The 24,729-nt window shown below is 34.5% G+C and overlaps 1 protein-coding gene across 2 annotated transcripts in view; it reads left to right on the top strand.

Moving 5' to 3' along the window:
- The window catches only part of NBEAL1 (neurobeachin like 1), a 181,512-nt gene extending 172,058 nt beyond the window's left edge, over positions 1-9,454 (top strand). For both annotated transcript variants that reach the window (XM_046018684.1, XM_046018685.1), the window contains 6 exons: positions 579-673; positions 2,527-2,643; positions 3,307-3,468; positions 4,953-5,101; positions 6,686-6,821; positions 9,323-9,454. In XM_046018684.1, coding sequence (XP_045874640.1) covers positions 579-673; positions 2,527-2,643; positions 3,307-3,468; positions 4,953-5,101; positions 6,686-6,821; positions 9,323-9,424 — 761 coding nt within the window. In that variant the 3' untranslated portion in view covers positions 9,425-9,454. The remainder of the gene's footprint in view (positions 1-578; positions 674-2,526; positions 2,644-3,306; positions 3,469-4,952; positions 5,102-6,685; positions 6,822-9,322) is intronic.
- Positions 9,455-24,729: the final 15,275 nt, after the last annotated feature.

Consider the following 24,729-nt stretch of genomic DNA (forward strand, 5'->3'; position numbering starts at 1 on the left):
AATAAAATCTTTAACATTTTTTTTTTAGATTTTATTTGTTTATTTATTTTATTTGTTTATTTGTTTATTTTAGAAAGGAGATGTCGGGGAGGAAGATGGGGAAAGGGAGAGAGAGAATCCGAAGCAGGCTCCACTCTTAGCACAGAGCCCAAATCAGAGCCTGATATCACAACTCTGAGATCACAACTAGAGCCAAAATCTAGAGTCAGGGTTTCTACACCCAGGTGCCCTAAACATAAAATCTTTAAAAAAAATACTGCTTCTTGGGGCACCTGCCCCAACCCTAACCCAGTGGGTTAAAGCCTCTGCCTTCGGCTCAGGTCATGATCCCAGAGTCCTGGGATCGAGCCCCGCATCGGGCTCTCTGCTCAGCGGGGAGCCTGCTTCCTCCTCTCTCTCTGGCTGCCTCTCTGCCTACTTGTGATATAAATAAATAAAATCTTAAAAAAAAAAAAAAACTGCTGCTTTCCTGTGTCACCCTTTCCCAGTCCTTTTCTGTTGCCTTTCTTACACTTCTCCTGCTAAAACAACTGAAAAACCACACCATTTCATCCTTTGTAATTCCTTTTTTCTTACAGATATTGTGACTTGTTTAGCTACAGATTACTGTGGAATACATTTGATTTCTGGTTCCAGAGATACTACATGTATGATATGGCAAATAACACAACAGGTAGTTACACGTTATCTTCCTTTCTGGTGGGACTGCTAAAAATTACAGATTTATTATTTTCATCAACCGTATTGTACTCTTCATAATGTTGCTTCAAGAAAGTATTCTTTTTCTTTATGGCTTTTAGGTTTTCTGCTTTGCTTAACAGTCTGTCTTCTCCAAATTTGTTAAAATAATTACCTAAAATTTTTCTTGTAATATTTTTATTTTTTTTTACATTTGAATCCTTAATCCATTGGTAATTAACTTTTCTATAAGTTTAATATAGAGTAAGAGTATAGATATATACTCTGTTTATAATTATCAAACAAATACCATGGCAACTACTCAAACATTCTATATCTATATATAGAAATTAATGTACAAACAAAACATGCTAAACACAGGTGAAAACAACAACTCAAATATAGAGAGATCTCTGCAATAAAATTGTGTTATTAGAAGAATATAAGAATATCAATTCAGTAAAACAGGAAGGACCTCAAAGATGAAATTATACAGTGGCATAATAAGATGAAAAGGAGGGCACCTAGGTAGCTCAGTCAGTTTAACATCTGCCTTCAGCTCAGGTCATGATCACAGGGTCCTGGTATCAAGCCCCACGTCAGGATCCCTGCTGGGTGGGGATTCTGCTTCTCCCTCTCCCTCTGCCCCTGCTCATACTCTCTTGCTCACTCTCTCTCAAATTAAAAAATTAAATTTAAGAAAAAAAAAGATGGAAGGGTGCCTGGGTGGCTCAGGTGGTTAAGCATCTGCCTTCTGCTCAGGTCATGATCCCAGAGTCCTGGGATCGAGTCCCGCATCAGGCTTCCTGCTTGTCAGGGAGTCTGCTTCACCCTCTCCCTCTACTGCTCCCCCTGCTTGTGCTCTTTCACTTTCTCTCTCTCTCTCAAATAAATAAATGAAATCTTTAAAAAAAAAAAAAAAAAGATGGAAAGGATTTTCACCTGCGTAGCTCAGTCAGCTTAGGAACTAACTTTTGATTTCAGCTCAGGTCATGGTTTCTGGGTTGTGGAACGGAGCCCTACATCCAGATCCACGCTCAGTGGGGGTTCTGCTTCTCTCCGTCTCTTTCTGCCCCTCCCTCCCAGTCACTCCTGTGTGTGCTCTCTCTCTCTCTCTCTCTAAAAATAAATAAATCTTAAAAAAAATAATAAGATGAAAAGGATGATTGCAGAAGAATCAAACCAATATTAAAACTAATATCATTACAAATATAATAAGTAAACTCAAAAGTAGAAACAGCAAGCAACAGATGTGATGTGGCTGAATATCAAATTATTAATATGAAATATTTAAAATAATTAAGTTCTATTAAATATGTCACAGAGATACAGCATAGGGACCATAGCTAATATATTGTAATAATGTTGTGTGGTGACAGGTTATCGATAACTACACTTACCATGGTCAGTATTAACATAATTTATAGAACTGTTGAATCATTGTTATATACCTGACATTTTAAGTCAACCAAAAAAAAAAAGAAAGAAAAGACGTTTTCTGTCAACCAAAAACGAAGAAAGAAAAGTATTCAGAAAAAGAATATGAAGTTTATTTGTAGTACAGGAAGAGCCAATCTGTGGATGAAAAGGACAAATAATATACCTGTTAGAATTGATCCAGTGCAGTCAACTTGGAAATGATTCAGATTAAGTTTTGGAGCTTCAAAAGACGGAGAATAATTTGAGAATCCAAGGAGGAACACAAGAATGAGTCTTGTTATGAATAGATGCTGTGGTAAGAATTAGTTGCAATATTCCTTTGTGATTAGAGAATTTAAATATAGTATAAACCTTTTTGTAGAAAATAGCCTACTAGAAAATTAACCTTTGCTTCTCTTTTGACATTAGGGAGGTGTTCCTGTGGGCTTAGCATCTAAACCCTTTAAGATTCTGTATGGACACACCGATGAGGTATTGAGTGTTGGCATCAGCACTGAACTAGATATGGCAGTGTCAGGATCAAGGGTAAGATTTCAACTTTAAGAAATGCTCACTTTTTTCAGGGTGCTTGGGTGGCTCAGTCAGTTAAGCATCCGACTCTTGATTTTGGCTCAGGTCATGATCTCAGGGTCATGGGACTGAGCCCCACCTTGGGCTCCATACTTAGTAGGGAGTCTGTTTGAGATTCTCTCTCCCTCTCCCTCTCCCCCCCGTCCCTCACTCTCTCTCTAAAGATAAATAAATCTTCAAAACAAAAAAAAAAAAAAGAAAGAAATGCTAATTTTTTTCTACAAATTGAGAAGGAATATTTATATTTAATTATTTTCATGCTTGCTTTGGAGGCACATATGTTAAAATTGGAATGACAAATTTACTTCTGGGGGGACTGGTAAAAGTATAGGAATTCTTTACTGTTTGTGTAGGACTTTGCAGAAGTAGCATAACACAGAAGAAACTTAAAAAAGAGACTGGATTCTACTTTGGTATTTTACTGGTCTTACTAGTTACAGAAAGAGAGCATCTCGTGAAATAAAATACTATTTCAAATTTCAAGATTGAAATTTTCCTAAGATAACATGAGTCCTTGGTAGAATAATCATTTTCTGAGTTCATTCCCTGTATTTATTTGGCCTTCTTTTTTGTTGTTCTGTTTCTCTTTTTCATACTCTAATATTTTCCTGTATGTAGGATGGCACTGTGATTATACATACCATTCAGAAAGGTCAATACATGAGGACTTTACGGCCACCTTCTGAGAGTTCTGTGCTCCTGACTGTTCCTAATTTGGCTATATCTTGGGAAGGACATATTGTTATCTATTCCAGCACTGAAGAAAAGACCAATCTCAAGGTATATAACAGTTACATGCAGGAGGGCTAGACTATCTATAAGCCTGTCTTTTTCTTTCCATGTTACACTGTATATATGAGGCGTTTTGATGAAGAACACCATATTTTGAAAAGGATATGTTCCTTTCATCTTTTGTTTATTCCTTACCATTAGATGGATCCCTATCACAGTGTTGGCCTCATGTTCATATTATGTTTTAGGGATTTCTATTGACCTATATAATATATGATTACAAAACGAATTTCTGGTTATGTGGGACTTCAGAAGCTTCAGTGGAAATTATAACGAAATTAAATTCTTTTTGTACAGGATGGATATAAAGGAGCTATGAATTATGTTCCTTTTCTTTCCATGATCAAGTTTTTTAAAAAATTAGAGCACTGATGGGGTGCCTCGGTGGCTCAGTTGGTTAAGGTCATGATCATGGGGTTTGGGGATTGAGCCCCAAGTTGGGCTCCCTGCTCAAGGAATCTGCTTGTCCCTTTCCTTCTGCCTCTCACCAGGCTTATGTTCCCTCTCTCTCTCTCTCTCTCTCTCTCAAATAAATAAAATCTTTTTTAAAAATGTTTTTTAAATAATAAAATTTAGAGAACCGGGGGTGTGGTGGCTTTAGTTGGTTAAACATCCAACTCTTGATTTCAGATCAGGTCATGATCTCAGGGTCGTGAGATTGAATCCTGCATTGGATTCCCCACTGAGTGGGGAGTCTGCTTGGGATTCTTTCTCTCTCTCTCTCTCTCCTCCCCCCGCCCCTCCCTCACTTGCATACCCATATGCACATACATTCTTTCTTTCTTTCTCTTTTTCTCTCTCAAAAAAAATAAATCTTTTAAAAAATTTTTAAATTTTGTTGGTAGAGCATGAGATTCTTGATCTCTGGGTTATGAGTTCAAGCCACACACTGGGCAGAGATAACTTAAAATAAAAATTTTTTAAAAAACTGTAGCTTTAAAAAAAGTTAAGAGAGTCCTTGCTTAAAAAAATGTATTGTGGGATTTTTTTTAGGCTGAGTGAGATTTTAATTCTTTTGGAGGGATGAGAGGCCCTGTTTAATATTTATTTACTTGGCAATTATTTATTTAAATATTTTCTTAAAATATACAACTACTTCTCATAAAATCACAGTAATAATATTGTCTACACACTTTTCCTTTAAACATAACTAACTGTAGGGGTGCCTGGGCGGCTCAGTTGGTTGAGTGGCTGCCTTCTGCTCAGGTTGTGATCCCAGGTTCCTGCTCGGTGGGAAGCCTGCTTCTCCCTTTCCCACTCTCCCTGCCTGTATTCCCTCCCTTGCTGTGTTTCTCTCTGTCAAATAAATAAAATCTTTAAAAATAATAAAAATAAAAAATAAACATAACTATATGTTTATTTCAAATTTTTAAATCCAGTAGTCATTCTGTTATAGTCACAGTTGTAATTGCCAGTATTAAAACTCCATTTTCATTTGAGATCATTAAATTTTCTTCATCTAATCTTTACAGGATAAGAATGCATTACATCTGTTTTCCATAAATGGCAAGTATCTAGGATCCCAAGTCCTGACAGAACAAGTATCAGATATATGTATCACTGGAGAACATATTATCACGGGCAGCTTGCAAGGCTTCCTGTCCATAAGAAATCTCCACAGGTAAATTATAAGATTCTTTGAAGTCTCACTTAAGAAAAGGTGGTGATAGGGGCACCTCACTGGAGCATGCAACTCTTGATCTTGGGGTTGTGTGTTCGAGTCCCATGTTTTATGTAGCGATGACTTAACAATAAAATCTTAAAAAAAGAAGGAAAGAAAGAAAGAAAAGTTAGTAATACTTGCAGCCTAGAGTGGAAATCAGCAATCACAGATTTCTAATCTTTTGTAAAGTTTATCATTTATTGTGAATGTGTCATTTTTAACAACTCTGAAAAAAATTTGGGAAGCTAAATTATTTCTGGATTAGTAAATGAAATATAGATGTATGTTTTAAAATGTAGGAAACTTTATGTTATGTGTATTTCAGTATAGTAAAATTTTTTTTAAAAGCCAGAAAAAGAATTTTCATCGTGCCAAGCCTGGATTATAGATTTGTAAATTTGTTCAATTATAGTTCGAATTTTTACAAACTACAGCTAGGTCTTAAAATTTTTTTTTAATTGTGGTAAAACAAACTAAAGTAATTTTAAGGCTAATGTATCTGTTCATGATTGTGTATATGTATATGTAAAATTGGTGGGGAGTCTTATTATTTAAAGCACTAAAGGAAAAGGATGTTTAAATAGTGGATATGTTTTTAAGTTTTATATTCTTCATATTTACTAACATATATACAAAGCACTATTATTCCTTGTATTCCCAAATATATCCTTTCCTCCATTTTTAAGAAATTTATTGTGGTTTATATTTATATTTATATTCCTGAGACTGTCTTGGCCCCTCCCAAACCTTTCTTATAAATCATTTCCTGATCCCAGGATGTTCTCTCTTACCACATTCATATCAGAATCACTTCTGTACCAACATCCTTTCCCCATTTTTGTAATTCTCTTCTTACTTTTGTCATTCTTTCTCCAGCAGTAAAACACTGAGTCCCAATTTGAATCATATCTTTCCAACATTTTCTTTTATGGTATTGTTAAGAGAATCCCAGATCAGTAGTGAGGGAAAAAAAAAAGAGAATCCCAGATCAGAAAAATGAATGAGATCTTTTAGCAGGTTGGTCCAAACATAGTGTGTACATCAGAGGATTCTTCATTCTTTAATCCTAAAAGCCGTGGACATTTTCCATAATTGAGTATTATGTTATGTTTTTATATCATTCTGTTTTAAAATATTATATATTATTTTATTATGTTTTATCTTATATGTTTATATATTACATCTTCTAAGGCAAGGCAAATAGAACAGTTTTATCAACCTTACCCCCCAACATGCACACAAACACTTTTTGAACTTTTTCCTTTTTATTCTACTTTAACTTCTTAATCAACAAGGTAAAAATCATTTCGTGAGAGATCATATATATGGTTAGAAGAAAAACAGATGTTGAGACTAAAAAAAAACAAGTGTGTATTTTAAGTAATGCTATAATGTGGGCCCTTATGTGAGTCATTCAGGCTTTCTGAATCTGTAAAATTAGAATGCAGAATCAGATGATCATTAGGTTATCTTCCAGGTATAAGATTCTCTGAATCTATTATGTATCCATGTAATTATGTGTGTGTTTTATTTCTCTTTTAGTTTGAATCTCAGCACGAACCCATTAGCCATGCGAATGCCTATCCACTGTGTTTGTGTCATCAAAGAACTCAGCCATATTCTTGTAGGATTAGAAGATGGCAAATTGATTGTAGTGGGTGTTGGGAAGCCGGCTGAGGTAAAACACAGCATCAAGAACTTCTTTTCCCATACTGTTGGGGACTCCTTTGGTTCTCCTTTGTTCCAGCTGAATCAGAAGTCTCCATTATGGATGAACAAATTAAAAACCAAATTTGACTTTTCAAAGGGCAGTAAATGAAAAGGGCATAAATCTAATATTCAAGAGTGATGTTTATATTGTGATATAATTGAAAGCACATATTTGGTGGTTTCTATCATTCTGTATGAATAAGGAAGTTCTTTTATTATCTATCTTTCCAAATCTAGATTCAAGACACTACTTGGATTTTTAATACATAAAAGCCTTTATAAAAAATGAAATACAGACTCCAACAATAAAACTATATACTTTACTTTCAACAAGAATACCAGAATTAGCAGAATAAATATGCTTAATTCTCAGTGAGTTTCTTGTACTTAACTATAGATTTGCCAGTGGCTTATCAGTCACTGAATATTCAGATACCATAAATCTGGTATTGTTCTTTCGAAAACTTAGTGGCTGTATTCCAAGTAATTTAGTGATTCTTCTAGAAAATTTCTTTTTTTAGTATATGTGCTGCCGAAGCGAGCACTAGAAAATTTCTTTTATTATATAGAGTCATATTAAGCATTATAAATTTGTACTGATTGCATCAGTCTCTTCTGAGAAATCTAAAATAATGGCATCTCTTGGAATCATTTCAAGAGAAGACACTAGTGAATAACACACTGTCACTGGTTTTAATAAATCTACCACGGATCATGGGGACCTTTTTGTTTTATATATATTTTAAGATTTTGTTAGTTCTTATACTCTTTTTCAAGATATTATTGTAACAAAACAGAGGTCTTATTAAATTGATTTTGTCATTTACCTTTAGTTTAACAATCCCCCAAACAATGTCAGCAAGTCCATATCTTGGTATTTACTTATATTTAAAACATTTTAAGCATCTTTTTTCACCGGGTATGCTTCACTTTTTTATTTTACTGATCTTTTTTTTTAAGTGAAGTGGCCATTATGTGCACGCATTTTCTTCTAAAGATTGATTAGGAAAAAAACCCTAAATAGCTTCATTTCATAGGCCTCAGTCAATGTTTTGTACTACGTACTAAATAAGTTTTTTGTCTTCACTGAAAGATTTATGTAGTCTACAACACAGGGAATCTGAATTATGTGTAGATTTTGAATAGGAGTATTTATCATTTTACATCTTTGGATGTATCAGCTGAAGTATAGTTCTACTCTAGTATATAATTGAATACTTAGAATCTTGCATAGTTGATATATAATTGTATATGACAGTATCAAAATTTAATCAAGATTTAGGTATGAAAAGATTATTATTTCAATATCTGAATTTATCTAAAAGATCAAAATCTTGATTAATGTGTATTCTAAGTCATCAGTTTTATATGTTACATCCTCAGTACAAAATTTTGATTTATAAATAAAGTGGTAATGTGGTAATAGAGTAATGGAAACAATGTTTCTGGAAATACATCTAGAAATGAAAATGTAAAACAAGCATCCCAAAGTGTCTTTGCATGAGACTTGCTTTTTTTTTTATCCCTTCAATAAGTGTACCTTAGAGAAGGATAACCATTGAAAAGGGGTGGCAGATTAATCACCATTAAAAAGTAGGTTGCACTTGGGAAAGTAATTCTGACATCATAATCATATGCTTAGACTGAGAAATGTTTCCCACATGGGTTCTTTTTTTGCCCTACCTAGAAATTTAAGCACTTTTAGGGGGGAATTTATTTACCAGTTGGATTAATATTTAATAATTACTATATTCTGAGAAGTGTGGCAGGTGGTAAAAATTTAATGATGGACAAAATGTGATTCTTATCTTCAGAGAACTGAGGCTATTCTTGTTTTCTAAATCACATTTTATCATTCTCTTGTTAAATATTATTTTTTGAAATTCTTATATATCAAAATATCCTAAAGTTATTTTCTTTTCATCTAAACATTATTTTACTTTCTTCTTACCCTTGTGATAAGCATTAATATTACTTAAAATACAAGAGGCAAAAATACTCAACTTATGTGTCTTATTAAAGTATAATTTCAGAAGATTATTTTAATGTAGTAAAATATACTTTTGTTAATTAAAAAAATTTTATTATGTTCATTTGGCCAACATTTAGCACATCATTAGTTTTTGATGTAGTGTTCAGCAATTCATTAGCTGCATATAAAACCTGGTTTTGTTAATTTATAAAGAAAGGGACTCTGGTAATTTGGACAAACTGGGACACTTAATTTTATAAAATTTAGAATTAACATTAGCATTAGACCTTTCTCAGTTGAAAGACAACCAACATAGAAAAGCCTTTCTTTAATTATTATTAATCACGAATCACTAAAATGTTAATTATTCTGTTAACAAAACTACGTTCTGCATTCTACAGAATCGGTGTCTTGTATATCAATTTCACTTACTCTTTTTTTTCTTTCTTTTTTCTTAATAACATCTATTCTTTGTTTCTCTGAATTACTTTAAACAGATGCGTTCAGGTCAGCTTTCTCGAAAATTGTGGGGATCTAGCAAGCGACTCAGCCAGATTTCAGCTGGAGAAACTGAATATAATACTCAAGATTTCAAGTGATTACTCTTTCCACCTTCTGTCATGGATAAATGAAACTTGATTTATTGCTTTGGCACTTTAACCACATCTCTCAACTCTCTGAAATATATCTGGGCTTTTATCACTGAAAATCACTTAGGGATTACCAAAATTCAGTATGCTATGTGTATATAAAGACATTGGTTGTACTATTATCCACTTTAAAAATTTCTGGTTATCATTGAATCCAGTCTTATTGACTAATTCTTGATCTACACCAAGATGGATTTGAGAAAATGCAATTGAATTAGATTTGTGGTTCATTCCTGAAGATCATTAGATCCATTGGGGAAAAAAACTTCCAAAAATGAAGAACTTGTATATAATTCCATTATTATCCTAAACAGCAAAAAGTAAGGTATTTCTAAGAAGAGTACAGATGATCGGACAGTTGAGAGACATGGCTTTTATTGTATTCTTTATTTAATCATTTTCCTATTTACTGACCACCATATTTAAAAATTCATCAGTTTATTTATGGAACTTCTGATTGGGGTAATATTTTAAAGGCATCTGTTGCACACTTGGATTTTCAAAACTCAATGTAAATTCCAGGTTTTCCTGATAAGTTGGATATAAGACAGTTGAAACCGGTACATTGGGTCATTCCACTGCTACTTAGCATATTACTAATGAGAACTTACTGAAGTACATTATTATGCTTAAATAATAAGGGTTAAGTAGGAATAAGAGAAACAAGAGATATATTTTGCAGATATATTTCATTAGTAGTATAATGAAGGAAAAATGCTGATTATGATTTTGACAGGTGCAACACAATTTATATTTGCAAAATTCAAAATTTCTTGGCTTATTCCTTACTAAGCAAATACTGTCTTTCCCCGTAATTAGAAGTGTTAGCAATGATACCCAAATACATTAACATTTTTACCTATGACTTCCATGTGATTGGTAAGTGAATTGAAAAGATTTGTATCACTTAAACTTGTCATGTAGATACAGTAATTTTTAAAAAACATTTCTATTTCATGTTATGTATAACTTTTAAGATTATAATTAATTTTATTATATGTAGTTAAGTATTACATATGCTTAATGTTCAATATTTTAAAGTAAAAAGCTGATAGATTTATTTTGGAATTCAAAGAGGTTGTTAAACCTAGTGCTTTTATAAGGTCATCTTTTGAGTTAAGTCAGAGAGCTTTTTCAACTATAAGTGTCCTTAATCTGAGATTCCATGGGTTTGGGGGAATTTATGAATCCCCTGAAATTGTATGGAAATTCTGTGTGTTATCTGCATTTTTTCAGGAGTGCATTTGTGGCTTTCATAAAGGGGTCTGTGATCAGAAGGGGAAAAAAGACTTCTCACAATAATAGTTTCTTATAATACTCCTTTTTATTCCACAAATCATAGATTTCCTTACATCTAGTTGTCTTCTCAATGGCATCTTTAAGAAACTTGCCCTCTGTAATTCTTTTCTTTGGTTGTCCACAGTATTTAATACCATTTTCTTTAATCCTATGAGTGAGTAAAACAATTAAGAGAAGTACAAGATTCAGTTTAGGGAAGCTTTTTGAATAGATGTGATCTGTTTGAGTCAGGACTAATAACTTATAAAAGAATTTTCATTCCAATTATTTAAAATCCCCTGCTTTGTTCAGTAAAAGAAAACAGCACCAACAACAAAAAACGGTTATGTTTTAGATAAATAGCACTGAAATAAACCAATGTAGCAAGTGTAAAATAGAGCATATATAAATGTGAAAATTTCCATTTTAAGGACGTAAGAAATTTGTGATGAAAATGTCTCAAAACAAGTCACTAGGGATAATTATTTATTGAAATTTGTTGCTTCTATTTATTTCATTCCGTTTTTTATATTACATTTTTTAGGAGGTTTCAAGTTATCAGAACCAACATGATTGACTTTTGATATTTTAAATGTTGATTTTTTTTTAACTGTTCTGATTCAAAATTTTGGAAATTTTTCTTTTGCTTACTCATCTGGAGATTTTGGTATAAGGATGTCTTCTTTATTTTTAAGGTTACTTAATATTGGTTTTGGAATTATTTTGGGTGGATGCTTATAAAAATTACAAAGAAGTTTAACTTTTCAGGGCAAAATTCCCAAATTTATGGTGTTTTACTTTGCTGCTCTTTAGATGGAAGAACCAGACAAGCAGTATTCATTTTATAGCACAAATGGAAGACCCTTCGTTCACAGTAAGATAAATATCCTACGTAGACTAACGGTAGATCCTCAGAACTGTGGAATGCTTCCTTAGATTAATGGAAGGCTTTCCAAAAAGTAAAAACCAAAAATATAAGCTTTTCAGGAAAACCTAAGAATACTAATACTAGCCTAGAGGAATGGAACTTGAGTTTAGCTATTAAAGTAAGCAAATAGAGTAAAATATAAACCTCTCTATGAAAAATATAAACCTCTTCTAAACAGTGTAGCCCACTGAATTAAAAATGACTAGATAAAATCACTGGAAAGATATACTTTGGGGGATCCTGGTATATTTAGATGTTATCCACAGAAGATGTTTCTATTTATATAATGGGAGAAATGAACAAGGGTATGATTAGAATAGAATAACAGGTGATTTTAGTATAACTTAGCTGCTATGAAGTTTGTTATCTAAGGAAATTTTCATCTGCTGTTGTTTCTTGACACTGGTGACGATGGAAATCAGTGAAAGATCTCAGCACCCTAGTGGTAGAGATTTATACTAGGATAATGATTTTACTCTTAGAAAGTGAGGTCTCAGATATTAAAACATACAATAACTGTGTTCATTTAGAGAATAAAGAACCAATTTTTCACTCTCCAATTAGTATTCCGTGATGCTTAGATAAAATTGGAGGAGAAAAGAAAAAATAGATCAGGGCATGAAAATTAGAAAAGTATATGATGAAACTAAAGCTTGTCCAGTTGGCTTAAAATCTTTTAAGCCTGTGAAGCTCATGTCAGCTATTAATAAGTTTCTACCTGTTAGTTTCCATTACGTCACAGCGATTTTTTTTAGGTCCCATCCTTTTTGTAGGAAAGAAAAGATGCCAGGAATTCATGTCATTAGCAAGGAATGTCAGTGAGGCTTCCTTTTTTTCTCTATGTAAGGCATATAACAATTATCCTTAAAGAACTGGTATTGAAAATTAGTTTTATGCATTTGAAGGAGTAAATGTACCCTCATAATTAATTAGAATTTAGATTTGAGAGTCGAATCTTAACCTAAGATTGTTTATATTTTACTTGAATAAGAGTAGGCCGAGGAAATTTTAACTTGAGGGGCCCTTGGGTGGCTCAGTTGTTAAGCGTCTACCTTCGACTCAGGTCATGATCCCAGAGTCCTAGGCTGGAGCCCCGTAATAGAGGCTCCCTGCTTGGTTGGGAGGGCCTGCTTCTCCTTCTCCCACTCCCCCTGCTTGTGTTCCCTCCGTTGCTATCTGTCTCTCTCTCTGTGTCAATTGAATAAATAAAATCTTTAAGAAAATAAAATTTTTTAACTTGAATATCAGATTTTTATTTAATGATGATAGACACATGGCCTTTAAGTATATTTTTATTGTTGTTACTAAAGAAATCACTAATGGAAATCTTTTAGTTAAATTTAAAGAGGTTAACTCCTTTTATATATTTACATTTATAAAATGAGTAGCATTGTCTTTATCACCCTTCAAGTGAAAAGATGCAAGTGCATGAACTATATTAAATATAAATATTAAATAATATATATTACATGTACTATTATAGGATGTGTGTGTGAATGAGTGAAGGTTGGTCTTTTCAAATACATCAATACAATTGTCTTCAAAAATAAGTTCCTACACCTCTCTGTGGGATAAAATTTTTAACTGATACAATGAATTTATATTCTTTTTCTTTCTAAATCTAATCTCTTGCTTTCCTCTATCACCCAGACTCCTAGCTTATCCTAATTACTGTTACTTTAATCAGCTGACTCTGTTCTTTCCCAGTAAGTGGTCAATCTTAAATATTTTTATCACTCCCAACAAATATCCGTCCTCAATATTCTTTTTGCCTAATTCCTTCATCATATATAACCAAGATTTGCTTTGCTTAGAATTTGACCTCACCCAGAACATTGTTCTGAAGAACTTTCCTATATCTTGGTGGTGCTTTTTCTCATGACATTATTGCAACAGCCATATAGTATTATTAGTCATCATTTCAATATTATTAAAATGCTGGCCCCAACTTCTTTAATTTGAATCTAGAATTTTCTAAGCCAGTGTTTCTTCATTGAGATTGCAGATCAGACTTCTCTATGAAGTTCTATAAATATACAGAAGTCTAGGCACTACTCTGGACTTTCTGAATCTCTTAGTATAAAAAAAATTATGTCTCAGGATTTTTAAGTCTTAAAATATTTTACACTATAGACGTAGTCAGGGGCGCCTGGGTGGCTTAGTTGTTAAGTGTCTGCCTTCAGCTCAGGTGTCATGACCCCAGAGTCCTGGGATCAAGCCCTACATGGCAGTTCTCCCTCTCCCACTCGCCTAGCTTGTGTTCCCTCTCTTGCTGTATCTCTCTCTCTCTGTCAAATAAATAAGTAAAATCTTTAAAAAAAAAAAAAAGGAAAGAAATAGAAATTATATCTGCTTATTTTTATAAGTCAAATTGCTTATGCACAGGCCTGTATGAAAATAGGTTTAATCATTATCCTTGGAGACATTTTTCTTTTTTTTAAGATTTTATTTATTTATTTAACGGAGAGATACACAGCGAGAGAAGGAACACAAGCAGGGGGAGTGGGAGAGGGAGAACCAAGCTTCCCGCAGAGCAGGGAGCCCCATGCGGGGCTCCATCGCAAGACCCTGGGATCATGACTTGAGCAGAAGGCAGACGCTTAACCGCTGAGCCACCCAGGCACCCCTTGGCGACATTTTTCTAAAATTTGTTCGGAATGGCTTTCTTGTCTTTGTTTTGCTTGCCACTGAACCACTCAAATTTCCTTTTCAGTTATTATTATAACTTTCTTCAGACCTTTCACATTTGAATATTATAACTAAAATTTGCTTCCAAAAAAGTGTCTGTTTGCTTTTATTAGTTCCTAGTGACTGTCAGTGAATCTTTTGTGTATGTGAATTATTTAACACTTTAAAGTATTAATAAAAAGCACGAGTTACCAAATGCTAGGTTTGGGTCTCTTATAGCCTTGAAGGTAGTAATCGTTAGAATTTTTCTAATTAAAAAGCACTGGATATATTCCCTAAGTACTTCTAATGACTTCTCACTATGGAAATAATCTTTAAATTTTTCATATAAAAAGTCCTAATATTACGGAAAATAAAGCATTAACATTTAAGATATTTAGGCCTATATTGGAAATGATGCAGTTTTCTATGTTAAAAATATAAAGCCATCCTTAGTATATATATATATATACACACATATATATGTATATATATATTATATAATCTCCATCCTAGATATAGGAGTTGTGTGATTTTCTTCAGTATAAGAAACCTGTCTAAAAGTGGCTATCACATACTTTTCGCTAGAGTACATAATTCATCAGACATATCTTAGATTATCTCACTGACATTTGTCACGTGGTTGATTTCTAAACATATTACAGGATTTAGACCTATGAAGCTAATGGCTGTAGTGAAAAATGAAAGGACAGAGATACAATTGTATTTACTTTTGTCTTAATGCCTATAATCTTATAAACTGAAAATTCAAGGGAAAAGAACAAATAGAAAGTCACTAATATAACATTTGTTTTCTGTGGTATAGATTTTTAATGTTTCCTTTGAAAGTTATTTTACAAATATTACCATAATAACAATAAAAACAGCACAGTTCTGTCATTGAATTACCCATTCATTTTTCAAAGTTGACTGTTAGTGGAGTTTTGGGTGTTTTTGTGTGTGTTTTTCCACTTATAATATGATGGCAGTCTCATTTAAAATGTATAACTATTTTTGAATGTACAAAATGATTAGCTATTTGTAATATTACAATGTAGCACTGTAATTTAAGAATAGAAAGTTAGGATTTAGGTAGGGTTGAAAAATAAAATTATATTTTTTTGATTAAAATATAAACTTTTTAAAGAGTCTTATTCCAATTGGACCTTTTAAAATTTTATTTTGGTAATAATATATTTCAAAATAATAAGTATTAAAACCAGAGGTTCTCTGGTAGCCAGGGTACTAACTAGTTAAAGTTAAAATGCTATTTTTTGATGTTCCTTCCCTTGGAAACATTTCCTACACTATCCAAGCAATGCATTTTTAAGATTTAATGGGCTCAAAAAAAAAAAAAAAAGATTTCATGGGCTCAACCTATAAATTGAACAAATGCCTGTCTTGCATTTTGAAGGAAAAAACTTACCTGTGATTGGCATTATTTTGCTCTTCAGAATGTTAAAATCATATTAATCATAAACACTTTAGAAGTGGTTCTGGTAAGGAGATACCAGTTGTTATACCTAACTGAAAAAATTCAGCCTCTTAATTTCTTACATAGGGATTAAAGAAAATAACTTTATTTTTTTCCTTTGGGATTTTCATTGCTTTTAAAAGTATTTATCATAGTTTCTACCTTCTTCTAAAATTATGACATATTATAATAGATCTTGCTGTCAAAGATCTTTTACATTTTAGACTTTTTCCCCTCTTCTAATATGTTACTATTGAATCTCTGTGATTCAAAAATACTACCATCAAAAATACTTGTGGATACTGTTTGTCTTATAATTAGCTTTACTTTACATAAGAAGAGTTGTTAGGAAACTGTATGGCTGGTCTGTTTTCTTCAGAAACTCCTAAGGAGTATGGTGTTCCTTCCCCCAGTTGTTAGCTCTTATATATTTGGAGCAAAAAATTTAGCAAAAAATAATCAGAGATTTAGCTAGACATTGTCTATCAGATGCACTGCTGTAAAAATGAATCCATTAAGACAGAAAAATATCAACCACATACGATTTGTCTCTTATGTTGGTTTTTCTGGGACCCAGATTAAATAGGAACATTTCAGTGTTTCGTAGAGGGTGACAATGACTTGAAAGCATGTGAATGCACATAGTCAGAGGAGGATAGCTGAAAATTCAGAATTACTTGTTTTAATGAAAAATACTTGCAAATTGTGCTGCTACTTAAATATTTAAGGAATTCAAAAAGTTGTGTAGTTATCATTAAACGGTCCTCATTTATTCTACTGGAATTGACCATGAAAAAGAGAATATTAAGCCTTATTTATATCTAATTATTGACTGTGCAAACTGTGACTCAGTGAATATTTGTATGCCAAAAAAGGTCTTAAAGTTGAGAAAATTTTTAATAAAGATGTGTAAATAATTTTGATTAGTCTTCTCATTATAATGAAGTTACTGTTAATTTGGTGCAATACATTCTTTCCTTCCTCATCTTTTTAAGGTTAAATATATAAGATGTATGTTTTGTTTTGTTACATTGTGTTTGAAAAATTTTCAGTGTGTGTATATGAGCTAATTTTTGATTTGTTTCTGTATAGCATGATTGAAGATAATTGAGAATTTTGCACTTTTTTTAGTCCTTTGGATATTTGTATCTAACAGTTTTTAAGAATATACATTTATTTTGTACATAATACATTAGCTTTGTATATGAAAATGGGTTCAAATCAAATAAAAAATGATGTTACTTTCTTCAGTTGATTCATAATTCTCACATCATAGTCTGATTAGAATTAAGCCTTGGCTAAATTATTTGAGTGAGCAAGAGATTAAATACAGTTTTTGTTAAGCAGCAAATTGATCACTGCTTTCGTATGAGAATTTCTTCTGCAGTCCTGTGTGTACAAGATAAATGTTAGGTTAATTGACCAGTTTTTGTTATTTATAACAGCAGATGTTATGCCTTTGGTTTTAAAGCCACCTCAGAAACTTGTTACATTTCCCCCCTCAGGAAATAGTCATAAGCAAGAGATGTCCATTTGTAGTTCATTGAATAATACATTAAGCTGGGCTTTTTTTCCTGAACTTTCTTTCCTTTCACATAATTAAATCTTTTATTCATCAACTTTTGACAGTGTAAATGTTGACCTAATCCTCCTGTGTTCGTTAATAAGTCCTAATCCATAATAAAACAGAATCCAAGCTCTGTGTCAGGGTCTTTCTAGACCGTAGATCTAGGTTTGTCTAGATCCAGAGTAACAACACACAGAAATGAACATTAACCTTTTTCTAGCCTGATGCCATCAATATATGATACTACACTTTTATTGAAGAAGGTGCTAGAATTGGAAATTTCCTGCATTAATTTCATCTGGTAAGATCTCACAGTCACAGGACAGTCAAAGCCAGATCAGTAAAAGGTTTAAGACTGCCTTGCTTTTGTGAACTGGTCCGTAACACCATAGCAAGCAGTATATTAATTTCTAGTGGTTTTTTCTTTTTTTCATTTTTAAAAAAAGATTTTATTTATTTGACAGACAGAAATCACAAGTAGGCAGTGAGGCAGGCAGAGAGAAAGGAGAAAGCAGGCTCCCTGCCAAGCAGAGACAGCCCAATGCGGGTCTTGATCCCAGGACCCCAGGATCACGACCCGAGCCAAAGGCAGAGGCTTCAACCCACTGAACCACCCAGGCGCCCCTCTAGTGGTTTTTTTCTTAAGACAACCTTCATTCTTCGGGTGCTTGGGTGGCCCAGTCAGTTAAGTGTCTGCCTTTGACTCAGGTCATGATCCCAGGGTCCTGGAATCAAGCATCACATCAGGCTCCCTGCTCAGTGGGGAGCCTGGTTCTCCCCCTCCGTCTATCTGCTGCTCTCCTACTTGTGCTCTGTGTCTTTGTCAAATAAATGGATGAAAAAAAAAAAAAAGACAAACATCATTCTTTAATTTCTCACAGTTGTCTTACATACCTCAATAGATCCTAATGTACTAGTGTACTAGGGTCACTGCTATTTTTTAAGTGTATTGAAGCAGGAAATTTTGATCTATAATCAAAAATATTGTTCAAGGGGGACCCTGGGTGGCTCAGTGGATTAAGCCGCTGCCTTCGGCTCAGGTCATGATCTCAGGGTCCCGGGATCGAGTCCCACATCGGGCTCTCTGCTCAGCGGGGAGCCTGCTTCCCTCTCTCTCTCTCTGCCTGCCTCTTTGCCTACTTGTGATCTCTCTCTGTCAAATAAATAAATAAAATCTTAAAAAAAAAAATATTGTTCAAGATTCTGAGATACTATCTTATGTGCCTAATAGACTGATATAATGGAAAGGGCATGTACCTGGAACTAAAGAGCTGGTTTCAATTACTTTGTGTATAAAATAGAACATTAATGATGGTTTAGGGATCAAATGAAATTAAAGGATCAAGGTTAAAAATATACTATTGGGGGCGCCTGGCTGGCTCAGTTGGAAGAGCATGCGACATGATCTCAGTCAGGGTCATGAGTTCGAGCCCCACTTTAGTGTAGAGATTACTAAAAAAATAAAAATCAGAACAAGGAAATGCGGGATCATTGATTGCCCTGTGAATGTCAATTGTAAGCCTAGCATATCATTAATCAGAGCAGACACAGGCAGTCATCTGAAACATGATGAGATGTATCAGGATGGCTGTTAGGTAGGTTGTAATTCATAAGATCATAAACCAAAAAATTTTTTAAAAAGGAAATATACCATTGTAAAACAATTTTAATTTCACTTTAATGAAAGGCCAATTGACATATTATTTATAAGAATCCAGATTATTGCTCCATATGTTTAAAATATTAGGTAACAAGTATGGGGTTGTTTTTTTTTTAAAGATTTTATTTATTTATTTGACAGACAGAGATCACAAGTAGACAGAGAGGCAGGCAGAGAGAGAGGAGGGATGCAGGCTCCCTGCAGAGCTCGATCCCAGGACCCTGAGATCATGACCTGAGCCGAAGGCAGAGGCTTAACCCACTGAGCCACCCAGGTGCCCAAGTATGGGGTTCTTAATAAAAATGTACTAAAAGGTTAATAATAAATTATTAAGGTAATATATGATACATATTATGCTATGGAAAATATAGAGACAAATCTTATTCAAGGAGCTCATTGCTTACATTATCTTTCACAAAAGAAAAATCTCTATCTTGGCAAGGAGTAATCTTAATAAGAGAGGCAAAGTAAGTTTGCTTTGAAGTGAATAGCTGATGCCCTGAATCTGGTTACCTTTACTATAAAATAATATTTAACTGATGGGTATTATTGATCACAACATTAGATAACTTGGCTCTTCTCCTTTTATGCCATTTCGTTTAAGATGATTATACTACATTCCTATTGCTGCTGTAACAAATTAGCACAAATTTAGTGGTTTAAAATGACATAAATTCCCTCTTACAGTTCTGGAGGTCAGAAATTCAAAATCAATTTCAACTGAGCTAAGGTCAGAGTGTCAGCAGAGCTGTGTTCTGCAGGCTCTGTTGGGGAAAATCTTTCTCCTTTTCCAGCTTCTCATGGTCATCTATGTTCCATGGTCCGTGGCCACTTTCTCCATCTTGAAAGCTTCATTCCATCATCCCATTGCCAACTTCTCTGCTTCTGACTCTTCCTGCATCCCTCCTAGTAGGCCTGTTGTGATCATGTTGAGCCCACATGGATCATCCAAATTGGTCTTCCCCAACTCAAGATTCTTAGCATAATCACCTAATCTACAAAGGTGACTTTATTTCACCCTGTAAGATAATATTCACAAATTCCAGAGATTAGGATGAGGACATATTTGGGTGCCATTATTCAGCCTGACACAGTAATGAACATAAAAAGCCAATAAAGATACCAGTTTGCATTCTTTTCTCTTTCGCTACTTGAGCCAAATTATTTCCTTACAAAATGATATAGTTAGTTTCACTTTGTAATTAGTGTCCACAAATCTTAGACAGTAAAAGAACATGGAGATTTGAAATGGGAATGTGTATCATTTATGAAACATTTTGTTTTTAGCTAGTAAGCCAGCAAGTTAACCAGCATGAAAAGGTGTTTGCTAAAGGAAAATCTGAGTTCTATCCATATCCAAAAGTTAGAATTTAATTTTGAATATTTTAAAAGATATGAGCTATTCGGGATGCCTGGTTGGCTCAGTAGGTTAAGCATACAACTCTTGGTTTTGGCTCAGGTCATGATCTCAAGGTCTTGAGATTGAGTTCTGTGTCAGGCTCCACTCTCAGTGGGGAGTCTGCTTGAAGGTTCTCTCTCTCCCTCTCTCTCTACCCCTCCCCCCCCACTCACTCTCTCTCTAAAATCTTTTTTTTTTTTAAGATTTTATTTATTTGACAGACAGAGATCACAAGTAGGCAGAGAGGCAGGCAGAGAAAGGAGGACTCAGGCTCCCTGCTCAACAGAGAGCCCAATGCAAGGCTCGATCCCAAGACCCTGGGATCATGACCTGAGCCGAAGGCAGAGGCTTTAACCCACTGAGCCACCCAGGTGCCCCTAAATCTTTTTTTTTTTTTTTAAGACAAGTAGATGAATGGAATAATATAGAAGCCCTTTAGACACATCCATACATAATATGATAAATTAGTTGTCCACAAATGTATCAAAATAATTCAGTGGGGAAAAGAAAAGTCTTTTCAACAAATGGTGCTGGAACTAGTTATCCATATGGAATAAAATAATCTCTTACCTTTACCTTACAAATTAACTTAAAGTGAATGACAGACCTAAATGTCAAACCAACAACTATAAGCTAAATGAAATCATAAGAACACATTTCACAATCTTTCACAACTGAAGACTCTGAGTTTAGGGAAGCTGAATCTTTTATAACGAGCTGCAAGAAAACCTGTCTGACCTTTGCCCTGGAAGGAGACTTCTACTGATAAGTAAGCAAACCTGCCTTCTCTTCCAAAGGAAGACCATCTTTACCTTCTAATGTTGTTGCTGTACAAACATCATTGAAAAGATATCTCCAGGACAAAATGACAGTGAACGCCTTTCTTGTAAAGACTTAGTTTACCAGTACCACTGATCATCGATTTAGGTCTTGTCGGGCCATCAAATCTTAAGGACCCCAGGGCAGAGGCGAGTTGCATGAGCAAGCAACCTTGATCCCCAAAGTATTCACTACTCTAGTACCAGTGCCCCTTCCTCAGCTGAGACGTTTTATTTTATAGGTGATCCTGTATGACCAGATGGAGGAGGAATAAAAAGCCGAAGCCTGATTTATAGATGAAATGACACTGTATGTGGGTAAAGCCAAAAATGGGTAGCAGGTGAATTGAAGCCTTACTTACGGATGGTCCTGAAAGACAATGGCAAGGGGAAAACCATCTCAGTCTCAGATCTTGAGTGCTGCACCTCGTCATTCACTTAGTGTGGAAAGAGAAGAGGCCCTAGGTTAGAATATATATGGAATCATGGGCGGGATGAAAGGCCTGGCCAGCTGGTCAGAGGCATGAATGGGGAACGATTTTAAGATTGAGGACAAAAGAGTCTGCGTTAAGAGGTATGTAGATGGACACGTGGGAGTGGGAAAGAAGTGTTAAAATCTTTAGTCACATATTAACACTAAGAGCCCACCCACCATGAAAGAGGCATTAAACGATCAAGTGGATAAAACAACCATTCCAGTTAACGGCAGGTAGCCCCTGCACTGGCCACCCCAGAGTTGGCAAAATGGTACATGGAAGAAATAGCCACAATGACAGAAATGGAGGCTATACATGGGTTCAGCAGCATGAACCCTCCATTTACCGAGGCTGGTCTAGCTATTGCCACCACTGAACGTCCAACTTACCAGCAACAAAGATCAATGCTTAGCACTCAGTACCATTCCTCAAAGAGCTCAATGGGCCACTTGCTGGCAAGTTAGTTATTTTAGATCCTTCAATTCTGGAAGAGCTAGAGATCCGTTCTCATAGGAACAGACATGTATTTTTACCTTTTGTGTCTACAGGACCTCAGCCAGCACCATTGTTTTAAGGACCATGGAGTATTTGATTCACTGGCAAGGGATCCCACATAACATCACCTTGGACCAAAGAGCCCACTTGATTTTGGTGCTGGAGACAGCCCATGACTACGGGATCCACTGGTCCTACCACATGCATCACCCACAAAGCTGCCATTTTGATGAAGTAGCGGAACAATTTGCTGAAGCATCAGCTTAGATGCCACACTGTACAGAGATGAGCTGTCCTTCAGGATTTACTATTCTCATTGAGTCAAGGATTTTTACATGGTGTATGGCTCCAAATAGAATAAAACACGGGTCTGGGAATCAAGGGGTGGGAGCAGAAGTAAGCCCTCTGACTTTTACTCTTTTTTTTTTTTTAAGATTTTATTTATTTATTTGACAGAGAGAGACAGCAAGAGTGGGAGGGAGCAAGAGGGGGAGGGAGAAGCAGGTTCTCCGCTGAGCAGGGAGCCTGATGCAGGGCTGGATCCCAGGACCCCGAGATCATGACCTGAGCCAAAGACAGATGCTTAACAACTGAGCCACCCTGGCACCCCTCTGACTTTTACTCTTAATGATCCATGAGGAGACTTTGTGCTTCCCAGCCACACAAATCTAGATTCTTTGGGGTTCTAGTCCCCCAAAGGGGCACAGTTCTATTAGAAAACACATCAAGAGTCCCAATGAGTTTTAAGATATAGCTGTTTCCTGGACGTTTTGGTTTCTTTTTTTTTTTTTTTTTTTAACTTTGGTTTCCTTTTGTGCAAGGACTAGCAGGCAAGGAGTCGCCACCCTGTGAGGAGTAATCGATCCAGATCATTAGGAAAAAGTAAAGCTGGTATTCCATAATGGGGACAGGGGAAAATATGTGTAGAATCCAGGCGATCTACTTGAGCGTAACTTGGACTCCTTTGTGACTTGGCTCCATTGTGACTGCAAATGGACAGAGAAATTACAGCCTGAGAAGCATATGATTACCAGAGGCTCAGGGAGTTCAGAAGAATTCATTCTTTAAGACTAACTACCAACTGTGGGAATGCAAACTAGTACAACCATCCTGGAAAACAGGATGGAGATTCCTCAAAAAGTTAAAAATAGAACTACCTATAATCCAGTAATCACACTACTAGGTATTTACCGAAGAATACAAAAATACCAATTTAAAGAGATATCTGTACCCCGATGTTTATAGCAGCAATATCTACAACAGCCAAATTATGGAAACAGCCCAAGTATCCATCAACTGATGAATAAAGACATGTTATATATATATAAAGGGATATTATATATATAATGGGTCCCATGCTTGAAAAATGCCCACATATCATTAATCCATTAAAAAACTTAATATTAAAGAACACATGAGTAAATCAGGATTTGGTGTCCTATCAGGATTTAGTGGCCAGTATTTGTATTTGTACAGTGAAACTAAACTTTCAACATTATTCTCAACTGCTCAGGCTTCGGGGAAGTACTTCACATCTCATGTCTTTTATCTTTGAAATAAAATGTGACTGCATCTAAGTGCTCTAAAGCTTTGTAGACTGCGCTCCTGCTAACGTTGCAGAAGAATATATGAGTGGAAAGAGGATTTGAGCAAGTAGATAAAATAGATAAATTAATTTGTCAAGTCTTTGTTCTCAGTAGCATAAACACAATAGATTCTTGCATAATGAAATATCATTTCCCAGCAGTGCTCAGCAATCATTCCCTTCTTCTCTTTGGGTTCCGATTAATGAACTAGAAGCACTCAGGAATTATTGTGGTGGCCACAATGGTTACAACAGGCAGCTTGGGATCAATTTTCTATATTTAACTACTCTTACATTTTAATGCAGATCTAGACATAATAGGAGCAAAATTCTTTATATTACTTTATATTACTGCACAGATATATAATATCTGCAACAAAGATCAATTCATATATATACCTCAAAGATATATAATATCTCACAGATATATTTCCTCACAGATATATAATATCTGTGCAGTAATATAAAGTATATATATACACATATATTATATATATACATATGTACACATACATTATATACATATATGTATATAATATATATATGCATATGTATATATATTGTATATATGTATATACATATATGTATATGTATATGCATATATTGTTTATATATTATCTGTATATATGTATATATATAATATAAAATGCTTTGAGAAATGGTGAAAAATCACAATGTAAGTGATGCAACTGTTATGATGAATTTAAATTATTTTATAATATTTCCTGCAATAAAGATGTTACCATTTGTAATAATTCCATTACAGTCAAATAAAATAGGTAAAATTTATGGTTCATTTATGAATGTAAATATTGCTTTTAAAATTGTGTTGACATGAGAGACTGTGGACACTGAAGAACTAACTGAGGGTTTTGGAGGGGATGGGGGTGGGAGGTTGGGTGAGCCT

Source organism: Meles meles, chromosome 9 (assembly GCF_922984935.1).
Source record: "Meles meles chromosome 9, mMelMel3.1 paternal haplotype, whole genome shotgun sequence".
Taxonomy (NCBI): Eukaryota; Metazoa; Chordata; class Mammalia; order Carnivora; family Mustelidae; genus Meles; species Meles meles.